The sequence below is a fragment of the Delphinus delphis genome, chromosome 14, assembly GCF_949987515.2.
Source record: "Delphinus delphis chromosome 14, mDelDel1.2, whole genome shotgun sequence".
Lineage (NCBI taxonomy): Eukaryota > Metazoa > Chordata > Mammalia > Artiodactyla > Delphinidae > Delphinus > Delphinus delphis.
In genome coordinates, this window is record NC_082696.1 from 49,535,754 (window position 1) to 49,555,472 (window position 19,719).

A 19,719-nucleotide genomic window follows, 5' to 3' on the forward strand; every position below is an offset into this window, starting at 1 on the left:
TATTATTTTGAAGCAAATGTGCCATTGACTTTAATGTTGTTAGTAATACTTTTTAAATATTTTCTATTTAAAAAAATGAAAACACAATAATACTTGCTTAAATAATCAGGGGGAAACATATAATTGAAAGAAATTCTCCCTTTGAGTCCTGCTTAAAGAGTTCTCTTCCTACTACTGTAGGTTGGTCAGTAGTCACACGTCTCCGAACTGCCAGCCTGGGAGTTACTCTAAGAGTTCCCGAGAGTGATCAGAAATGGATGACCACTCCCTCAGATCATTATTAGCCATGAGTATTTCAGCTGTTTCAAGTCTGATGCCAGCTGAAACCACGATTTTCTTGTGTCATAAGAAAACATGACTCACCTTGCAGCACTGGGTTTACAGTTTCATAACCAAACACCTTGCTTATCTCATAACTTATTCACCGCTGACTAGAGTATGAAGGATCAGACCTACGGACCCAATGACACCTGCTTTGCAGTCTGTATTCGGCTCTCTCTGTGACAAGTGGGAAGACCTATCCTACCTGCATCTTATATTCTAGGGTATCTGGGCTGCTACTTGTAACTGGAAATGGTCCTCCATCTTCCAGAAATGCTCTCCAAGGGAACAGCACAAATGCCTAAAAGAACCAAATAATAAATATAATAATGCTGCATAATAATGTCCATAAGAAATAGACATTTGTATATGAACGAGATGTCTGTGTCTGCACACCAGAACGCTGTGGGATGATTTCTCTATTATGTAGAAATAGTTCTTGATGGATAGTCCCGGATGATGCGCAGGAGAGAGTAATAATCTCATTTTTTAAACTGATTTTTCAGAAAGTGACTAAACACTGAGGGTACTTAAGATTTCAGTGTAAATAGTCAACACCAGTATTTCAAAGTCCCAGAATAGTATAAAACCAATAGTACATATTTATAATCAAAAAAAGTAAACTTACTCAAATTTTTTCAATATTACAAACCTTAAATATTTGTCCTTTATCTCCATTGTGCTCCAGTTCTAGGCATCAACTCAAAACCAATGCCACAACGTTACACATGGGCCTCTGTCTTCTCCACATCACTGTCCAACAGCCAAGGCATCCCCTACTCCCTGGGGCATGACATGCAGTCCTGGATATAGTGGGCCTGTCCACCTGACCCCATTCTACACTTCCAGACTCGGTACTGGCTTCAGACAATTCCCAGAGTTGGAGTTGATTCAGGTAGCAGGGAATCAGGACACCTGCATCCACCTAACCCCAGGCAACACTCAAAGGCAGCAGGAGCAGGCCCAACGGTCACGGTCCAACCCTGTCTTCGGGTCTAGATGAGGGTCAAGTCTTGGGCCAAGAGTCGCTGTCTTGTAGCTATGGAAGGTAGAAATGTGAGACTTACCTGGGGTTGATGCTGGCATTGCTTGGCTTAGCTTTGTAACATAAAACATTAAGTTGGAGGTTTTGGAGTCAAAAGATCTGGGCTTGTGAGGTGGTTTTAAAGATATGCCCACAGGGACTTCCCTGGGGGTCCAGTGGTTAAGACTTTGAGCTTCCACCGCAGGGAGCACGGGTTCGATCTCTGGCTGGGGAACTAAGTTCTCACTGTGAGGCCAAAAAAAAAAAAAATACGTCCACAAATTCTTTTTTTTTAAAAAGATTTTTTTTAATGTGGACCATTTCTAAGTCTTTATTGAATTTGTTATAATATTGCTTCTGTTTTATGTTTTGTTTGTTTGGCCACGGGGCATGTGGGATCTTGGCTCCCTGACCAGGGATCAAACCCATGCTCCCTGCATTGGAAGGCGAAGTCTTAATCAGTGGACTGCCAGGGAAGTCCCGGTCCACAAATTCTTTGATTCTCTTCCCATTAAGAGGTGCAGCACCTTGACCACAGCCTCATGAGAGATCCTGAACAAGAACTACCCAGCTAAGCTGCTCCCAGACTCCTGAGCCTCAGAAACTATATGAGATAATTAATGTTTATTGTGTCAATCTGCTAAATTTGGGGGTAATTTGCTCTGAAGCCATAGATAACTAATACAGTTTGTGACCTGGTGTTGCCATGACTATGCAGCAGTCTGATCTCTGGCCTTCTAGAACCTCAAACTCTTTAGTTGTAGCAGGTGGGTAATATAGTTAGTGCCTAGGAGCAATAATAGTTGCCAGGATTACATTCGATAACGCATGTTGTTACCGGGCTGTTCACAACTCAGCTGCTGACCTAATTTACGTTATCGTAATTGCTATCATTATTATTTATTACATGGAAGAGATCAGGTGTTGGTTTTGCTACCAGCTGTGAGCAGATAAGCTGTTGTCCCAATTAGCCTGTTGAGCGGTTTAGAGGGAGAGCACCTGACTGGGAATAACAGCGGGCCATGGGGGCCTAGCCCACTCTACCACGTGAGTGAAGGCTAAAGGGCATTCCAGCACAATGCACGTTTGATTGGTATATAAATAGCTCTCAACACACCTGGAGGCTCTGTGGATCCAGCAGCTGTGGCAAGCTGAGCTGGGAAGCAAACATGCTCTTCACGAGAGAGTTGCTCAGTGGCGGCAACCCATGCTACATGTCATCTGTGACAGACTGGTAGGCAGGAGCATTTCCAGCTGCCAAAAATGTTCTTCTACTAAAACAGGAAGGGAATCTCATTAACAGCAGTTACTCAAGTTTCTAAAGCTCAAAACTCTCTTCAAGGTTACTGGAGCAAGATAACAATTTGAGATATCAACAGGTTTCTTCCTCAGCAACATCATCCCTCACTCCCTTTTCTTTACACACTGCCCTTCACTCTCACAGTTCACAGCCCTCAAGGGAAAGGTAGCTATCCTCTAGACTAGCACGGTCTAGCTGCAGAACTTTCTGCAGGGCGGAAATGTTCCATATTTGACTGTCCAATATGGTAGCCACTAGCCACATATAGCTGTTGAGCACTTGAAATGTGGCTACCATGACTGAGGAACTGAATTTTAAGTCTTATATCACCAAAATCAATATTAATTTAAACTTTTAAATTAAAATAGCCACATGTGGCTACTGTACTGGACAGCTCAGCTGTAGCTCTAGAACAAAGACATCAGTTGTTGAATTTATTTTAAGACCAGTAGCTGAGACAGCAATTCCTGATATGTAAAACCAAATTTTAAGTTAAATAATAAGAGCCTGGGGTTTGAGAGAGAAAGCTTCTTGTTTTGTTTTGAACAAAACTTGGCTTTGCATATCAAGAACCAAAAATCCTGAAGACTAGAGCATGGAATTTATACCGTAAGTCACAGAGAAGGAAGTATGCTTGATAAATTACAATCATTTTCTTGCCCCAAAGGAAATGAGTTTAGCGAGCAAGGAAAGACTGTCTCTAGAGCTTAGATCCTGTGGATGCCCAAGAAAAGATGATGAAACAGGATCAGTTTCGGGGGGATCCAAAAGATCCCCAGGACAGAAGGGATCTTTTGCCTAAACCCTCCATGGGCTTTGCCAAGTCATGCATAAAGCAGATATCAAAAAGGAGATTAGTGGGCTTCCCTGGTGGCGCAGTGGTTGAGAGTCCGCCTGCCGATGCAGGGGACACGGGTTCGTGCCCCGGTCCAGGAAGATCCCACATGCCGCGGAGCAGCTAGGCCTGTGAGCCATGGCCGCTGAGCCTGCGCGTCGGAGACTGTGCTCCGCAACGGGAGAGGCCACAGCAGTGAGAGGCCCGCGTACTGCAAAAAAAAAAAAAAAAACAAAGAAAAAGGAGATTAGCAATGACTGAGGGAGATGTTAGCACTGATGGAAATGAGGCAGGCTCCCAGAGATGAGCAGATAGTCAAGTGTTGTGGAAAGACCTGAGGAGTGCCTAAGACCCCACAAGGGGGTGTCCAAGTGGGGTGCTGAGCAGCAGACCAATCAGAAGAGATCTGGGATTGGACAGAGATGGGTGAGGTAGCCACTCCTCTTCAACTGCTGGGATGATTTATAAGCACCCCCAGGAATTTAGATCACCTCTGAGAAGGATAAAGGAGGAGAAGGGTGTGGTGTAAGGCTTAAGGTAAGGTCCAGTATTAGTGCTGCCTTGACATCTGGTAATATTGGGAGGGCTTTGAATGACCTAACTGTAAGTTCCCCTGCCTACTCTGCTCCCACGGGTAAGGTCCCCTAGTCAAACAAACTTCCTTATCAAAGGGACCAAGTACAATCCCTGCTTATCCCCAAGTAGTGGTTTCAGTTCCCTGCCAGACCACAAAATTATTCAAATGAACCAATCACATCCTCCTATGGGAGCCAGGAAGCACTATATCCTCTTGATACTACAAAGCCTGCCTCTCAAGCCCCTAGTTGTTCACTCTGGTCACAAGTACAAATCCTCTGTGGCCCTGCATGGCATGCTATGTTCTATTCCCCTCAGCTGTGAGTACATGTGATGAGTAAACTGCTGTTGATCCCATCTGTCCAGTATTTAGTGTCATGTGTTTGGCCATCCCCATAACCTTAGGGCGGAATCCCTCCCTCACCAACAGGGTAAAGAGGAGGCAATTAAAACAAAGGTAAAAGGGGATAATCTTGAATTAATTGATTTTATATCTCAAACTGACCACTTTAAACTGTAAATGTGGCTGAATGACATGGAATTGAAAAGTTTAATCTTTTTGTCAGCAGAAGTAGGGGCTTATGAACTTAAATTCAAAGACAGATAAAGGTAACTCTATTATTTGAATATCAAACCACTGTACTAGTGCAAAAATCATACCACCCTTTTCACGTTTTTGTGAGAATTAACAAAAGATAGTTGCATACAGTTATATACTGAGACACTGAATAAAAACTTATCCTGATAGCTCAAGGATGGCGCTTGGAGTTGCTCAATGGATATATAAACATTTTCTCCTGTTTCTCATATCATTCACATGCTTTCTCATGATTCTCAATGAGCCCTGCCAAGAGGCCCATGATTCATTCAACACCCATGTGACAGTGATGTATCAAGCATCTACTATGTACTGGGTACTGTGTCAGGAACTGTCTGAGATACAAAGATGGGTCCCCCATGGATCTGACCTTCTAGCCCAGTAGGGCCCAGTGAGGCAGAGCTCATTATCCAGCCACTTCTGACCTTCCTCTAAACTCCCAAGGCACTTTCTATATATATACCTCCCTTATAGGTTGTATATATCTTCTTAAAATAATGGTACTGCAGACAAAAAAATGTCGCCTGCCATTCCACTAAACAAAGAATGTTGCCTGCCACCAAGTCATCAGCCAATACAGCTGCCCCCCCAAAGGTGCACCCTGAGGGGAATTCAGGATAGAGAAAAACAGGATACTGGCCCTAGATAGGTAAGATGCATATCTAAGAAATAATTTTAATGAGTCCAGACTCTTGCATCTTCCCATATGTAGAAAATCACTAAAATCATTAACTTGTGATGTCTGTTTTTTGTGATTAGCAGTAGTCCTTTGATGTTCAACCACATGGGTTTTTTGCTCTTTTTGCTGTTTTGCTGTAAAAACTCCTCTATATCCTGGCTCCTCCCTTACCTCTTCAGAGCAGATCCTCAGAGCTATCTGAGAGACTGTCTCCCGGGCTATAGTCCTCAGTAAGGTTCCCGGAATAAAACATTTGCAACTTTTAGGCTGTGCATTTTTCTTTAGCCAACAGTACCAAAAAGCAGAGTATTCTAATGGAAACATTTATTTTCAGCCTAAATCAAGAGCACAGAAGCCCAATATCCCACAAACCTCTTCCTGGTTGACTCCTTCCATGTCATTCCTATGCTTTTCTCCCACCAATCCACAAAATTATTTTCTCTCTCTCAGCCTCTGGGTCCAGCTTTGTTCGTACCTTACTGTTGACTGTATTGCTTATATCTTAAAAGATGTTTTAACATCTTTAAAAACCCTTGCTGGCTGGGGAGAGACTGCCCTTCCCTGCATAGCTAATTCTTAGAGATAGCTAAGGGCCCAGCATGCCTTTGATATGCAAACTAACCAATCTGAGCCATACGTCCTCTGACCCTTGCAACCCAGGAGGCAATGTTTCTCTCCTTTAATCATCCCAGGGCTAGTTAACAGGCAACTAGAGACCTCTCCTACAGCCCAAAGCCCGCTGGAATTATTCAAAGTAGCCGATCTTAAACTGTTCCTCTGCCCTGCCTTGCCTTTCCAGGTCATGGCCTAAGCACTCTCCTTGCTCCCGACCTGTGGCCCTATATGACATGGCATGATGGATGTTTCTAGGAACTGAGTATAATAATTTTGTTTTCCTGAGTCTCTCCTGTGTCTCCTCTTGTGGCTGCACCAGACTGATTTTCACATAAGAGAACATAGAACATTGACTTGCTCTCTTATCTTGGTAAGTTTGTGCAGAACTTTTAACTACTAAGTGCCACAAACAACCACAATTTTTGGCAGAGTTTTAGAGCCCCAAACACGTACTAGGTCTATTAATTTATAGATGCTTGGAGACTATTAAAAAATATCAATACAGTTCAGATGTAAATATGACTGCTACTCTAAGCTAGAGAACCATAGCACATGATACACTCTCTAGAGAGACGAGAGTCAGATTCTAGGCACCACCATTGGTCAAATCATTGGTTAACCTTTTCCTCACGTTCCTAATTCTTCAGTCTAGATCACTGTCCTTGATAGGTCCCATCTCTCCTTTATCAATAGTACTACTTATTAGGGAGCTGTACAATGTAATGCTATGTATAGAAAGGGGTCTCAGAATGATACTTAACATTTTTAGCACTATATCCTCTTTTATTTCCTTCCTCTCCATGTACCCCATATTTTGAAAGATTTTTCTACCAAATTAAGCATTCTCCTGTTTTTAACTCAAAGCCACATAAACACCTAGCCTAAGATCTGAGCTGTAGGAAGAGATGAAGAAACATGATATAAAGGAAAGAACAGGGCACTGGAGTCAGAAAAACCCTGTGAATGTAAGGTCTGCTACAACAAGCTTGTGACCCTGGGGCAAGTTATGCAACTTCTCTCTCTATTTCTTCATCTGTAAAGATGGTGATATGATTGCTATTCCACAGAGTTGGCACATGGCGGGAACTCAACCAAAGCAAGTTCCCTCTCCTCCTTATCTCATTCATTCTTATGATTCCAGTTAAAAAAAGAAAGAAATGTGACATTTTCTTTACCTGCAAAACTTTTGGGCAAACGTGTCTTTTTCATCATGTCTTTAGAAATACTGAAAACAGCTCACTGTGACAACTCATTCAGACCCTCAGTTGGTAAACCTGGCCTGAGCCTTCTGTTGGGGTAGGTCTGACCAGTGCAGCTTGCCAGCAGCACTCAAGATACAGGGAAACTCACAGGAATGAAAGGTCAGCTTGTTGCTTGTGCCAGTGCTACACCTGCCAACTGCTAGCCCCTAATAAAGTCATGTCTCCCCAGCAGTCCACTAAAATACAAGGATAGATGTATCACGTTCTCCAAACTGTTTTGCCACACTCCAGCCGCCTTACTGTCAATAAGTGGTCAAGGGTTTCCTAGAATACCAGTCATGTTGTGTGTGACACAGTCAGCCATAATGCGATCCCAGGCAAGCTGGCTGTAGCCACAGGGAGCAGGGAATTCATGGGACACATGCTAGGGTTTTTCCTGGATGCAAGGATATGAAAAAGAAAATGAAACCCAAAAAATGCCTGCAAAGTGGCCGGAGGAGGCCAGGCAAAAGTTGTGGCTCTTCACTTCTCAGGCGCTGGAGACCAGGAGCACATGGGGCCTTCTCTGTGTCGCCCAGACATCCCCAGATAACCCTGAAGCACACTTTAATATCTGTGTGTTCAGAGACCCTCAAACTAGGTGAGCATAAAGATAAACTGAAAAATGAAGAGAAAACCAACACAAATTCGAGGACTAAGAAATTGGTGTTGCTTCTTGAGAGATTGCTTGATGAACTCTTAAATCAGGCTTATCGCAGAAAGTTAAGGTACCTTTGGTTTATTTCCTTAAATTCCTCCTTTTTACCGTATTAACTCTGAACATCAATAATACACTCAGATCAGGGGCACTCTGCATGCCATATGTTTTATTCTGTCCTATAGAATTCCTTTGAGGGACTTTTTTTTTTTTTCTGGTTTCCCTCCATTCTTGAATTTCAAACGAATTCAATCCTTTAAATCAGGGAGGGAGTGGCAAACTCTTTCTTAAAGGGTCAGATAGTAAATATTTTCAGCTTTGTGAATCATATAATCTCTGTTGCAACTATTCAACTCTGTGGTTCTAGTGTGAAAGCAGTCAGAGACTATCTATAAATGAATACGCCTGGCTGTGTTCCAAAAAAACCTTCATTTCTGGACACAGAAACTTGAATTCCACATAATTTTCATGTGTCACAAAATACTACTCTTGAGTTTTTCCCTCAACCATTTAAACACATAAAAACCATCCTTAGGGCTTCCCTGGTGGCGCAGTGGTTGAGAGTCTGCCTGCTAATGCAGGGGACACGGGTTCGAGCCCTGGTCTGGGAGGATCCCACATGCCGCGGAGCAACTAGGCCCGTGAGCCACAACTACTGAGCCTGCGCGTCTGGAGGCTGTGCTCCGCAACAAGAGAGGCCGCGGTAGTGAGAGGTCCGCGCACCGCGATGAAGAGTGGCCCCCGCTTGCCACAACTAGAGAAAGCCAGCGCACAGAAACGAAGACCCAATACAGCAAAAATAAAATAAATTAATTAAAAAAAGAAAAAAAAACCCAAACATCCTTAGCCCACAGGTCTTACAAAATCAGGCAGGGGCCTATGGCAGTAGTTTGCTGATCTCTAACTTAAACAGATGAGATTGATTAGAACCAATTGTACTACTGAAGCATTTACCTTTGGCGCAAATGATTAATTCGCCTGAAATTAAAGATAAACTCAATCCTCAGGCATTTCTTGCTCTGGCTAATAAATAACTCTTATAGGTTGGTGGACATGCCCAGAGGTGAATGACAGGCCCTGGGCAATGTGATTCTGATGCCATCAGAGGACAGCACCAATTTCTATCAGGTCCTTGGCAGAGGACAGGTCGACAGGAGCAGAGTGAAACTTTTGTGCCTAGAAACATTAAACTTTCTTGCAATCTGAGCTGGTCTATGCCACAGAGAAGCAGAGGCCAGATATGAGGGGACTCTACGGGGCCACTGTCCTGTTGTCCTTGAGCTACATGCTTCTTCTCCTCCCCTGGTCTATGAAAGTATGCTGTTCTCATTCCAGTAACAGTTCCTTCTTTTCAAACTCAGGAGAAGTCTTCAGTTTACATAAGCAAAAAGTTCCCTGGGGTAAACAGTCATATTTACTCAGTTGGTGAGCTCTGGGAAGGGCGAGGGAACTTCTCCAAGCTTCCTGTCTCTTTTGGTTATCTAAGGACTTCTCCTTGCTTGCAGGTTCAGCACTAAGTAAAATCCTCAAGCGGAAAGACATTTATCTTTCAGCTTCTCCTTTCCTCCTGCCTCTTGCCTTCTCTTTGGAGTCTCCCTTTCCATCAATCCTGCTGCTGTCTGGCATCCATCCTAGCTCTCAGGCTTTGGAGTCAAATGCACATAGGTTCTAATTCTGGTCTGCTACTCACTGGCTGTGTGATTCCAAACACAGACACACCCCAAAGACCTCTGAAGAAAAAAGGCTGGAGGAAATGCTATGAATGAAGGACTCCTGGTTCCTTCTGAGGTCCTCTGAAAAATATACTGAATATACTGAAACCAGTCATAGGACACAGTGCCCTCCATTCCTGCAGACTGAGAGCACCAGGGCAGAGAAAGCCCCATAAAGCAGTTCCTGGGGGAAGCAGAGGGGCTCCCCTGGGAGAACCGGAGCAAGCTGAACTACATGGAGCTGGAATCCAAGAACTTCTGGCGTATAGTCCTATTTCTTCATCCTATGTAAATTCCTTGCAAATTCGGACTTGAGATTTCAGAGCCCAGAGGGCTAATGAATGGCCATCATGACAATTAGTCAAAACCTTTATATCCTACGTGCTTGACAAAGCTACAGCTCCCAAAGCTGTTTGTCAATCAAAAGAAAACAAATTAGCCTGATTTTTTGTCCTGCTGAATTTGCATTCTAAATGCAGAGTCCCATGATGCTCAGAGTAAGAAAAAGCAGAGCAGAAAGAGAAAATATGGTTCAGTACAAGCCCCACATTTCTATTCTCTATGGACACTCACGCTAATGGTGGGAAGTGATTATAATCCACAGATAAAAGCACTGCCCTCCCAGGTCCCCCTCATTGACTAAATACTCACACTGGGAATTTATCAAATGAAGTTAATTAATTTTGACAATTTAAGAATAAGCAGAGACCCTCAGGCCTGACCTCGTCCCTTCCCATACACAGCTTATTATTTATACAGGAAACATTGTGACTCTTAATCCAAGCTAATTTTTTCATCAGTCATGATTAATTAACCAAATAAACATTCTTTTTGAATGCAGAGTATTTAATACCTACAAGGCCAGAGGTAAATTAACTTATTTATAAATTTAACTCAGGTGGTGATTTCCATTGGTTTCAGATGTGCAGTGAAAAATTCTGTGTTTTTGAAAGGTAATTAAGGGCTGAAAAATAAAACTCTTACGAAAAATCACCTTCAGAAGTATAAAAAATGTGATTCCCAATAAAACAGCCTGTTATGCAAACTAACTATATTGAAATCACATTTAATAAAATCAAGAATATTATTATCCAACAAAAACACAGTTCACCTGGACAGCCTCCGCAGCCGAACGTGTTTGGTAGCGGCAGTGTTCTGGATCAGGTTGTGCCCCCGACTATTTAAAGCTCATTATCTAATAGTGCCAAGAGTGGCCTCCCTCCATGATCACTCAGAAACACCTGCCCCACAGAATTTATTGGACAGGATTAGCACTCCAGCCCTTACCGGATGAGGTACCTCACTGCAGCATCAAACTGCAGAAACATAACCTCCCTTTGAAGGAGGAGGACCTGGGACACCACAGTGGGGTCTTGGGGTCTCTGGAGGCTGTCAATCATTTTCTGCAGCTCTTGAAGCTCAGACCCTAGAAGATGGACGACATTTTACTCACTGTGAAACACAGGCTACCCTAGCTACCCTGTGAACCATTTCACCTCCAAAGCTAACTTTTTACCTAAATTGACTTCTCTTTGTTTGTGAGTATACTAATTATATGTTTTGCAAGATCAGCAAAGCCTTATGTTCTAGAACCCAAGGTCTGATTTATCTTTCCTTCCTTCCTTCCTCCCTCAGGAATGTAATAACTTGCTTTGCTTTTCAGCAGAATAAGAACATACTGTTGAAAGAAAGTTTCAGTGTTTATAAGGCTACAGACTCTAAATAGATTGAAAAAGAGAAATTACAAGGAATGGGAAAGTATAGGCCTCAGTAAGTCTATTAGGGGCTTGAAATTACTATAAACCAGCACTCATTTCTCATAGCCATGCCATTCAAATCAGCCCTGTCACTGGCTCATCCTGTCAATGGCTCATAGATTAAAGAAGACTCAGGACCATCCAAGGCAAGCAAAAATATGTATACATATATGTATACATGTATACAGACACATACATAGATCCTTCTAGGAGATTCTCATCATTTCAGGAGTAGATGTGGGAGATCCTAAATTGGCTTATTTCTTGGACCCTTACTGCAAAAGATTTATATGTGTTTTGGATGGAAATTTAAGTTAGAGGCCTTTTGGGGCACTCAATACTGGTTTGAGGAACCTGGCCTGGGTCTAGATGGCTGTACTAGCATCTCTATTATTGGCTCAGGAAATGAGCTGCTTAGAATGGGAGAGCACAGCAAGAAAATGACAAGCCCTTAGGGAGCACTCATGGGGCAGGTGGGTGGGCCCCATTTCCAGGGCTACCAGAATGTCAGCTGATCTGAAGTGCTCATCAGCTCCCTGTGGGCACAGTGATAGTTTTCTACTTGAGAGGACATCCCTGCTATGGGAAGAGAAGGATTGGGAAATTGATCACCATCCCTGATTGTAGCCCATGGCAGAAGTGAGATGGGAGATCCACGAAGCATTTCCGGAGTTACTCTATGTCAACCTCTCATCCAGACTTGAGCAGCCTTGTACCCTATCTGGCCCGGTACTGGATCTCTTCCTACATTTCTGGCATGGAAGGCAGGGGAACTGAGGGAGCAGGGAGGCTGTCCCTGAGAGCCTGATCAGGGCAGAGCCAGGTCTGAGAATGGTTGCTAATATGTACTTGCAATATATGCTCTTGGCTTTAGGAAAAGATGAGCAGTCCAGATTTTATATCCATTTGATGTTTTACACACCACAGAAAAATGTTTTTTGGGTATTTTCCCAGCCACAAAAGAATTGGGGCCAATCATTAGAGTTTTTATGAATCCTCTATAAATCTGATGGGCTGAAAAGAAACTTCCACCAGAAGAGGAGTCACAGATCAAATTGTACAAGAACTTTCAGAATGTTGCACTGGATGGGAGAAGTGATGGTCAGTGAGCCTTATTTGTTCAAGGTCTAACGTGGCTGGTCTACAAGCAATACACTCTGTCAGGCTATGCAGCAACCAGGGGGAAAGGTTTATCATCGCCTGCAATGACAATGAAAAAAGAATACGAAGTTGTACATACCCTGTGATTAAAGCTCTGTAAAATGTATTTTGGGCAAGGGCTAGAAGGAAGTAAGGATAAATAAAAATATTTCACTTGTTACAATGGTTGGATTACGGGTGATTTTTCTCTTTTCATTATTTCCATTACTGTTTATATAATGCTGTGTGTGCACTTTTACACGATCACTTCCCAGCAAAATTGTTCTGTGCTGACAGGTGGCATTATCATTAAAGTACAGGTGTGGAGGAGGGCCTACCTTTTCTTTGTTACGCACTGGTAACAGTCCTCATTTGGGTCTCCCTTTCTTGTGGGCTCACACGGCTCAGTGGGAGCAGAGATGGCAGGCACAGGCAGGGAAGGCAGCCTGTCTGTGAGGAGGCGGCAGATGGTTGCCGTGTGGTCATGCGGGTGGTGGGAGGAGACCCTCCGCCGGGAAACAAATGAGCCTCTTCTTGTGCCTTTCCCCAGGAGGGTTCCCTTTGGGAAATCAGACAGAGAGAGCAGAATCACAGTGGCCCTGCTTCCATGTGAATACTCAAAGCCAGTACATTTTGTTCATGAAACCCTGAGTTCAGTGTGTAGTGTCTGGGTTTAATTGGCCTCCTAATCCTTTACAAGAAAATCATAATGTAAACTCCTACATTCTGATTCCACCCTCTGCTTCACACTGACTCCAAAGGGAGTTGCTGGCTTTCAGGGAAGGAGAAAATTTGGCAGGGTCCGCAGAACTAGCCCACAGTATCTCATAGCTGCTTCCTCAGTCAAGTGGGAGGACCACAGCTGAAATTCGAAGTGTCTCTTTAAAAGATATTTTAAAGCACATAAGTCTTCAAAAGTCACTTTAACTCCAAACAGCTCTGAAATGGCTAAAAGGAGTTGGGTGGGTCTATGAACAGACCCGTCTCCTCTTTCCACCTTAGTTTTCCTTGTCTCCTCTGGGAAGCAGGCCAGGAACTGAGCAGCCTAGCCTTTTAAAAAAGATGATTATCTTAGAATGGAATTTTTTTTAGTTCAGTTTGCTCTTTATCTATTTTCAGCGAAGCAGAGTATGTAAAACTTTGCACATTCTCCCTGGAGCACAAATGTTTTTACTGGCAACATGACAAGGTGTGTCTCTCTAGTTGTACACCTTGGAAAGCCTGGGCCCCAATTATTTCAATGGTTTCCAGTTCATAAGCATTTAAGTAGTAAAAAACCAATTTCCTTCATCCTCAATTCTAGGTCCTCAACAATTTGGCCTCATTTACCACTATCCCTCAGTGTTGCACTGGTGGGTTCATCATTCTCTCTGGACCGGCCATGTGTAGTCCTGCCTGTTATCTTTGCCAGTATCCTTTTCTTGTCCCCCTTTAGGACAAGCCCTCCTATTTTTCTCCATTGATTCAAGTGAGGACAAGTCCTCCCAGATCACCCTCCCTGAGGGCTCTTCCCTCCCAGTTGCTACAGAACTTCCTATGCAGTGACTTCTTTTGGAAACATGGCTCTGGCCCTACCTTGGCTTCTATCTCATCTTCTCAAGGGCAGGGATAGCATTCTTCCTTGCCCATCCTCCTTTCTCCTGTCCCTCATCTACAGTCCAGCCCCACACCCTCCCAACATCCAGCTCCACTGCAGAGCATCTTAGTTTATTTTCTGAGTTAACCCCTTACGACAGTCCCCAGATTAGCAAAAGGAAAGGAGCTAAGAGTTCTTTGGAACTTCTGTAATCTCTTGATGCTTATATTGAAGACTTGCTAGTAGGCCTGCAACAATTCTGTGCTTTCTGCTGAGGTAGCACCAACCCCTTCCCTTCTTCATGCTGCCTCTCCTCAGATATAGGATCAATCTTCCTCGTGGAACAAGTCAGAATCTCCCACGAACATTTCCTTGATGCACCGCCCAGAGAGGAATAGGTTCAGATTATATCATGTTTGTTTTAAGACCACTAAGTTTAGATAGGCATGTTACCTCATTTCTTTGGCTCTTCTCACACTTTAAAATCCTTGTCTACTATGTTATAATATACTGCTGTTAATTGATTAATATTTACATGACTAATGACATAATTAGGATGGGAGTCAAATTATTTAAATAGTAAGACCAGTTTCACTGCTTCTGATAAACCCAGCTTACTAAGCATTTCAGTGTCTTTAATTTACCTCATGCATTTATCTGAGAACTTGTGCTGAGTGAGAGTTCACGGATTAGCACTGGGCAGATAAAACAAAAGCCTCAACTATTCTTACTAACAGGACTACCGGGTCATTGTTAGCTTACTGAGGGCTGTCTGCAAGCTTCTTGACAGTGAATGCTTGGCCTTGACCTTGCCACATTAGTTCACGAAGCCCAGAGGGGGAAAGGGAATGAAAGCAAAGCTAATATTTAATGGGGACTTGTACATCCTTCTAGAATTTTTACAGATTTTAATCCACAGAACATCTCCCTGAGACAGGTGTTGTCACCCCTGTTTTACAGATGACAAACATAGAGCCAGGGAGTAAAGTGCCCAGCTTTTAGTAAACCAAGTGACAGAGGCAGGGTAAAAACCCAGGCCCCCCAAATTCTGACTTGGCATACTTCATGGTTTAACCTGTAAATGTGGAATCAATCCGTTTGGAGGCAGTATATAATGGGACTTTCCCTTTGCCCTTCTGTCATTTATGAGGAAATATTTTAGTCCTGTCTTTCCAGGTATTAAGAGCTTCATAGTAATTAACTAGATGGGGGAAATCCTTTCACAATGTATATGTATATCAAATATAAAGTTGTTCACTTCAAATATATGACAATTTTATTCTTCAGTCAGGCCTCAATAAAGCTGAAAAAAAAAAAAGAGCTTCATGGAATTTCAACTGAATATTGAAGGCAATTTTAATCACCTTTAATCACTTACCAATACCCTTAGTTCCTCCCCAGTCGTCTCTCAGAGGGTTAGGACTTAGAGGAAATTCAAAATTTGGATGATTTCCAAGTTTAGCCAAACTGAAGAGGTAGGCCACAATGTCATGGAGACGGGCTATCAGCTGTAGAGTTAGCTTTAAGGCTCTAAAAGCTACCTGTGGGTAAAATCAATACAAGGAAATAATTTTCAAGAAGCTTCTAAAGGGATATAAAAATATATGAGCATCGATTAGGAATAATATATTTAAACAAGAATATTTAGATAAACATTTTCACAGTATAATACAGGATAATAGTTACAGGATAATATCTGAAAAAAAGAACAAGCCTTTTCATGAACTCAGGTTATATATGTCTTTGGACAAGGTAACTCTGGCTGGGGAATTAAAGCAAAGTGTTTCTCTTTGTTTAAAGCCATTGGAGGCCAAAAACACATCAAAATGTGTTTGTATGACTAACTATCAATGAATTACAAGGGTCACAAATAAATTCCTAGCAGGGACTCATATTCAGACAACATTACCCTGAGGGAATACCTGTAAGCAAAACATAACTACTTATCAACACAGTTTAAACACATGATTGAAAAACAAACAATGGATCATAAATATCAACATTCAGTGAAGGAAAAGAGAAAAATTATGATTTAACTGCAGAAGGAAGTAGTTTTATATATTTTTAAAAACCCTAAAAATTCTTCCGTGAATGAATGAAATAAAGGGTAGTTCTATTTCTAATTTTTTGAGGAATCTCCATACTGTTTTCCATAGTGGCTGCACCAACTGACATTCCTACCAAAGGTGCACAAGTGTCCCCTTTTCTCCACACCCTCACCAAGACTTGTTTTCTCGTCTTTTTTTAATAATAGCCATCCTAACAGGTGTGAGGTGGTATCTCATCATGGTTTTGATTTGCATTTCCCCGACGATTAGTGATACTGAGCACCTGTTCATTTATGTATTGGTCATTGGTATATCCTTTGGAAAAATGTCTTTTCAGGTCCTTTGACCATTTTAAAATCGGATTATTGGTTTAAAATTTTTTTCTTTGTTTTGTTTTTGCTTTTGCTATTGAGTTATAAGAGTTCCTTACATATTTTAGGTATTATCCCCTTATCAGATATATAGTTTGCAAATATTTTCTTGCATTATGTAGGTTGCCTTCTCCTTTTGTTGAGTTTTTTCTTTACTAGCAGAGACCTTTTAGTTTGATGTTATCCCACTTGTTTATTTTTGCTTTTGTTGCCTGTGCTTTTGTTGTTGTATCCAAAAAATCATTGCCAAGACTGGTGTCAAAGAGCTTTTTCCCTGTTTTCCTCTCTGATTTTACGGTTTCCAGTCTTACAGATAAGTATTTAATCCACCTGAAGTTAATTTTTGTGATTGGTGTAAGATAGGGATTCAGTTTCATTCTGTTGCATGTAAAATTACCATATGATTCAGCAATCCCACTTCTGAGTATATATCCAAAGGAGATAAAATCAGTATATCAAGGAGATTATTCATACTTCCATGTAGCATTACTCACAATAGCCAAGATATGGAAACAACCTAAGTGTCCAGTAGATGGATAAAGAAAACGTCACACACACATGCATGCAAACACACAGGAATATTATTTAGACATAAAAAAGAAGAAAACCTTGCCATTTACAACAACATGGGTAAACTTGGATGACATTATGCTAAGTGAAATAAGCCAGACAGAGAAAGACATACACTGTATGATCTCATTCATATGTGGAATCTAATCAAAATGAAAAGGTCAAACTTATAGGAAGGTGGTTGGTTGCCAGGGGATGGGGGAGATGGGCTGATGTTGGTCAAAAGGTACAAACTTTATTTATAAGATAAATAAGTTCTGAGGATCTAATGTACAGCATGGTGACTATAGTTAATAACACTGTATTTTATACTTGAAATTTGTTAAGAGAGTTAGACAAGCATTCTCACCTCCAAAAAAAAGGTAACTATGTGAGGTGATAAATGTATTAATTAGCTTAACTGTGGTAATCATTTCACAATGTATATGTATATCAAATCATCATGCTGTACACTTTAAATATATACAATTTTATTTGTTAATTACACCTCAATAAACCTGGGGGGAAGAAAGAAAGGGTAAGAAACCTAAATTGCTAAACAGGTTTTCACTTACAAAGAAAAATCAGAATGTTCCCAAATTGCCATTTTCAACATTGCATTTTATTTAACTAATACTTGAATGTTTTATGTATTTCTATATCTACTCTTTTTTAATGGTCACCCTCCATCAGTAAATGAGGTACTTGGAGGGACCCCTCAAAAAACAGGAACCAGCTAATGACTGTGATTAAGTGCGAGCTCAACCTCTCCTTAGTTTCAGCGCATCAGGGTGGGATTTTCTTGGCGTTGTGGAGGAAATTAAGGATTAATAAGGAATGTCGGAAGCTCCAATTAGTGTTCAGTAATGACCATGGAGAAACAGAACTATGAAATAATGAGGCACAAGGGAAAATATAATAAAGCAGGCAAAAACATGAGGAGCTGTGAGATTTCAGTTATTAGGTGTTCCTGAAAAAAAAAAAAAAAAACAAGAGATGTTCTCTGAAATTGATATGTTTAACTGTGGGACATAAAAAAGCCAATTTCCATTCTGGCACACATAAAAAAATACAAACCTTTTCAGGCAGAGTTTTGAACATAATCAGCACTTCAGAAGGATGGGGTATGAACCATAAATTGAGGAAGACTTTCCCGTCAGCAGGCAGCAAACGTCGCGGCCAGGGCTGAAAACTCCTGCGGCATGAGAAGAAAACTCCGGGAGTACAGCATTTCTCTTTCTAAAAGGGGCGTCTGGCATGAACTTATACCACCGCCCTCCAGCCACAGCCCAGAGCCCACGTTGTGGTGACACACACACCCAGCGTCTAAGCCCAAGGGCAGCAGCCCTCCTTTTCAGGCTGCTCACAAGTGGCCACAGTTATAAATAACTCAACAGGGGAAGAGCAGTTGGGCTGGTTTTAGCTTCAGCTGTTATCGGGAGGAAAGAGTGGGCACAGGGGGAGGGAAAGGTGTAATAAGAAAGGAAGCGGAGGGCATAAATTAAGTGCCAGCACCATACCTCGGGTGACATTTTCTCACTTAATTCTTATGACAACCTTGGGATGTTCCTATGTCGTTCCTGTTTCACAGATGAGAAAACTGAGGCCCTACCAGGCTACGTAGATCTTTCCTATCCAGCTCCTAAGAGATGAAGTTGAGATTTAAGCGCAGGTCCGTCTAGTTCTAGAATCCAGGCTCTGGAGACCAGCCTCTATTTTCCTTCTCTCCCCACCACGTTTCCTGCCAGGTTCTCTAGACTCTGGCCCACTTTTCCTTCTTTCTCCTTTCTTCCTCCTTCAAATACTTGATCATTTCTTAGGCAGCAGTATTGCTATCTCTTCGTTACTGGTTTACATACAAATACATAATTCATATATGTCTGGTGTAAGGATTCACACAAGCCCAGGTACCCACTACCTGGCCTGGGAAACAGAATGTCTCCAGCTCCTCTGAAGCCCTTCCACAGCTCCAGAGTCCCAACTTGCTCCACCTTGGCTGGCAGTGCCTCAGGGCACCTCGGTCAAAAAAGGCAAGAACTGAACTCCTCACCCCTACCCGCACCCCGATCCCAGGCTTCCTCCTGTGTTAAAAGAAACACAATCCCCAAGTCCTCAAAACCAGAAACCAGGGAGTCATTTTTAGATCCTTCCTTCTTTATCCCTCAGGTCCTATTGATCCCATTGCTCTCTTGTACCCAGTTTCCATTCCCACTCCATTGTCTATAGCAAGGACTCTCAACGGGAGGGTCTCACCTTCTAGGGAGCCTTTTGGAAATCATAGGGGCATTTTTTGATTGTCATTATTTCTGGGTCCTTAGGAGACACTCAGATGACCCTTTCCATTTCTTAAAGTAAAATGTAATTCATTTTAACTGAGGGCTGAATGTTTTCGATATCAAACATTCTGAATACGAAACTTTTTAAATTACTAAAACTCTACTTGGAGTAGTCTCAAGTCTCAGGGTTTTAATCAGGTAATTTGAAGCTCAGGAACAAAGTATGGTGGTGTTAGTTTGGAGAACTTCTCTTATTTCAGCAACCACAAAGTCAGACTATCCTGTCCTGGAGTAGGTCAAAACCAGCGTAAGCTCGTCTTATCTCTATTATTTGTTTGAAGGTGCCCCAAGGAAACACTGACTATCAACAATAAAAAGTCATAAGGCCCGTGTCCGAGCACACAGGTCTGTGGGCCATGGGGCGTGCAGCAGGGTGGCTGAAC

At 42.2% G+C, this 19,719-nt stretch overlaps 1 protein-coding gene across 1 annotated transcript; it reads right to left on the reverse strand.

Annotated features, from left to right (window-relative positions):
* Nucleotides 1-517: 517 nt before the first annotated feature.
* On the reverse strand, nucleotides 518-18,281 carry LOC132437320 (coiled-coil domain-containing protein 162-like). Its single transcript, XM_060030581.1, is given in 5 exon segments — nucleotides 518-622; nucleotides 2,463-2,616; nucleotides 10,847-10,985; nucleotides 15,411-15,573; nucleotides 18,078-18,281. Coding segments are annotated over 5 exon segments (585 nt in total). The 5' UTR covers nucleotides 18,102-18,281.
* Between the last annotated feature and the right edge of the window lie 1,438 nt (nucleotides 18,282-19,719).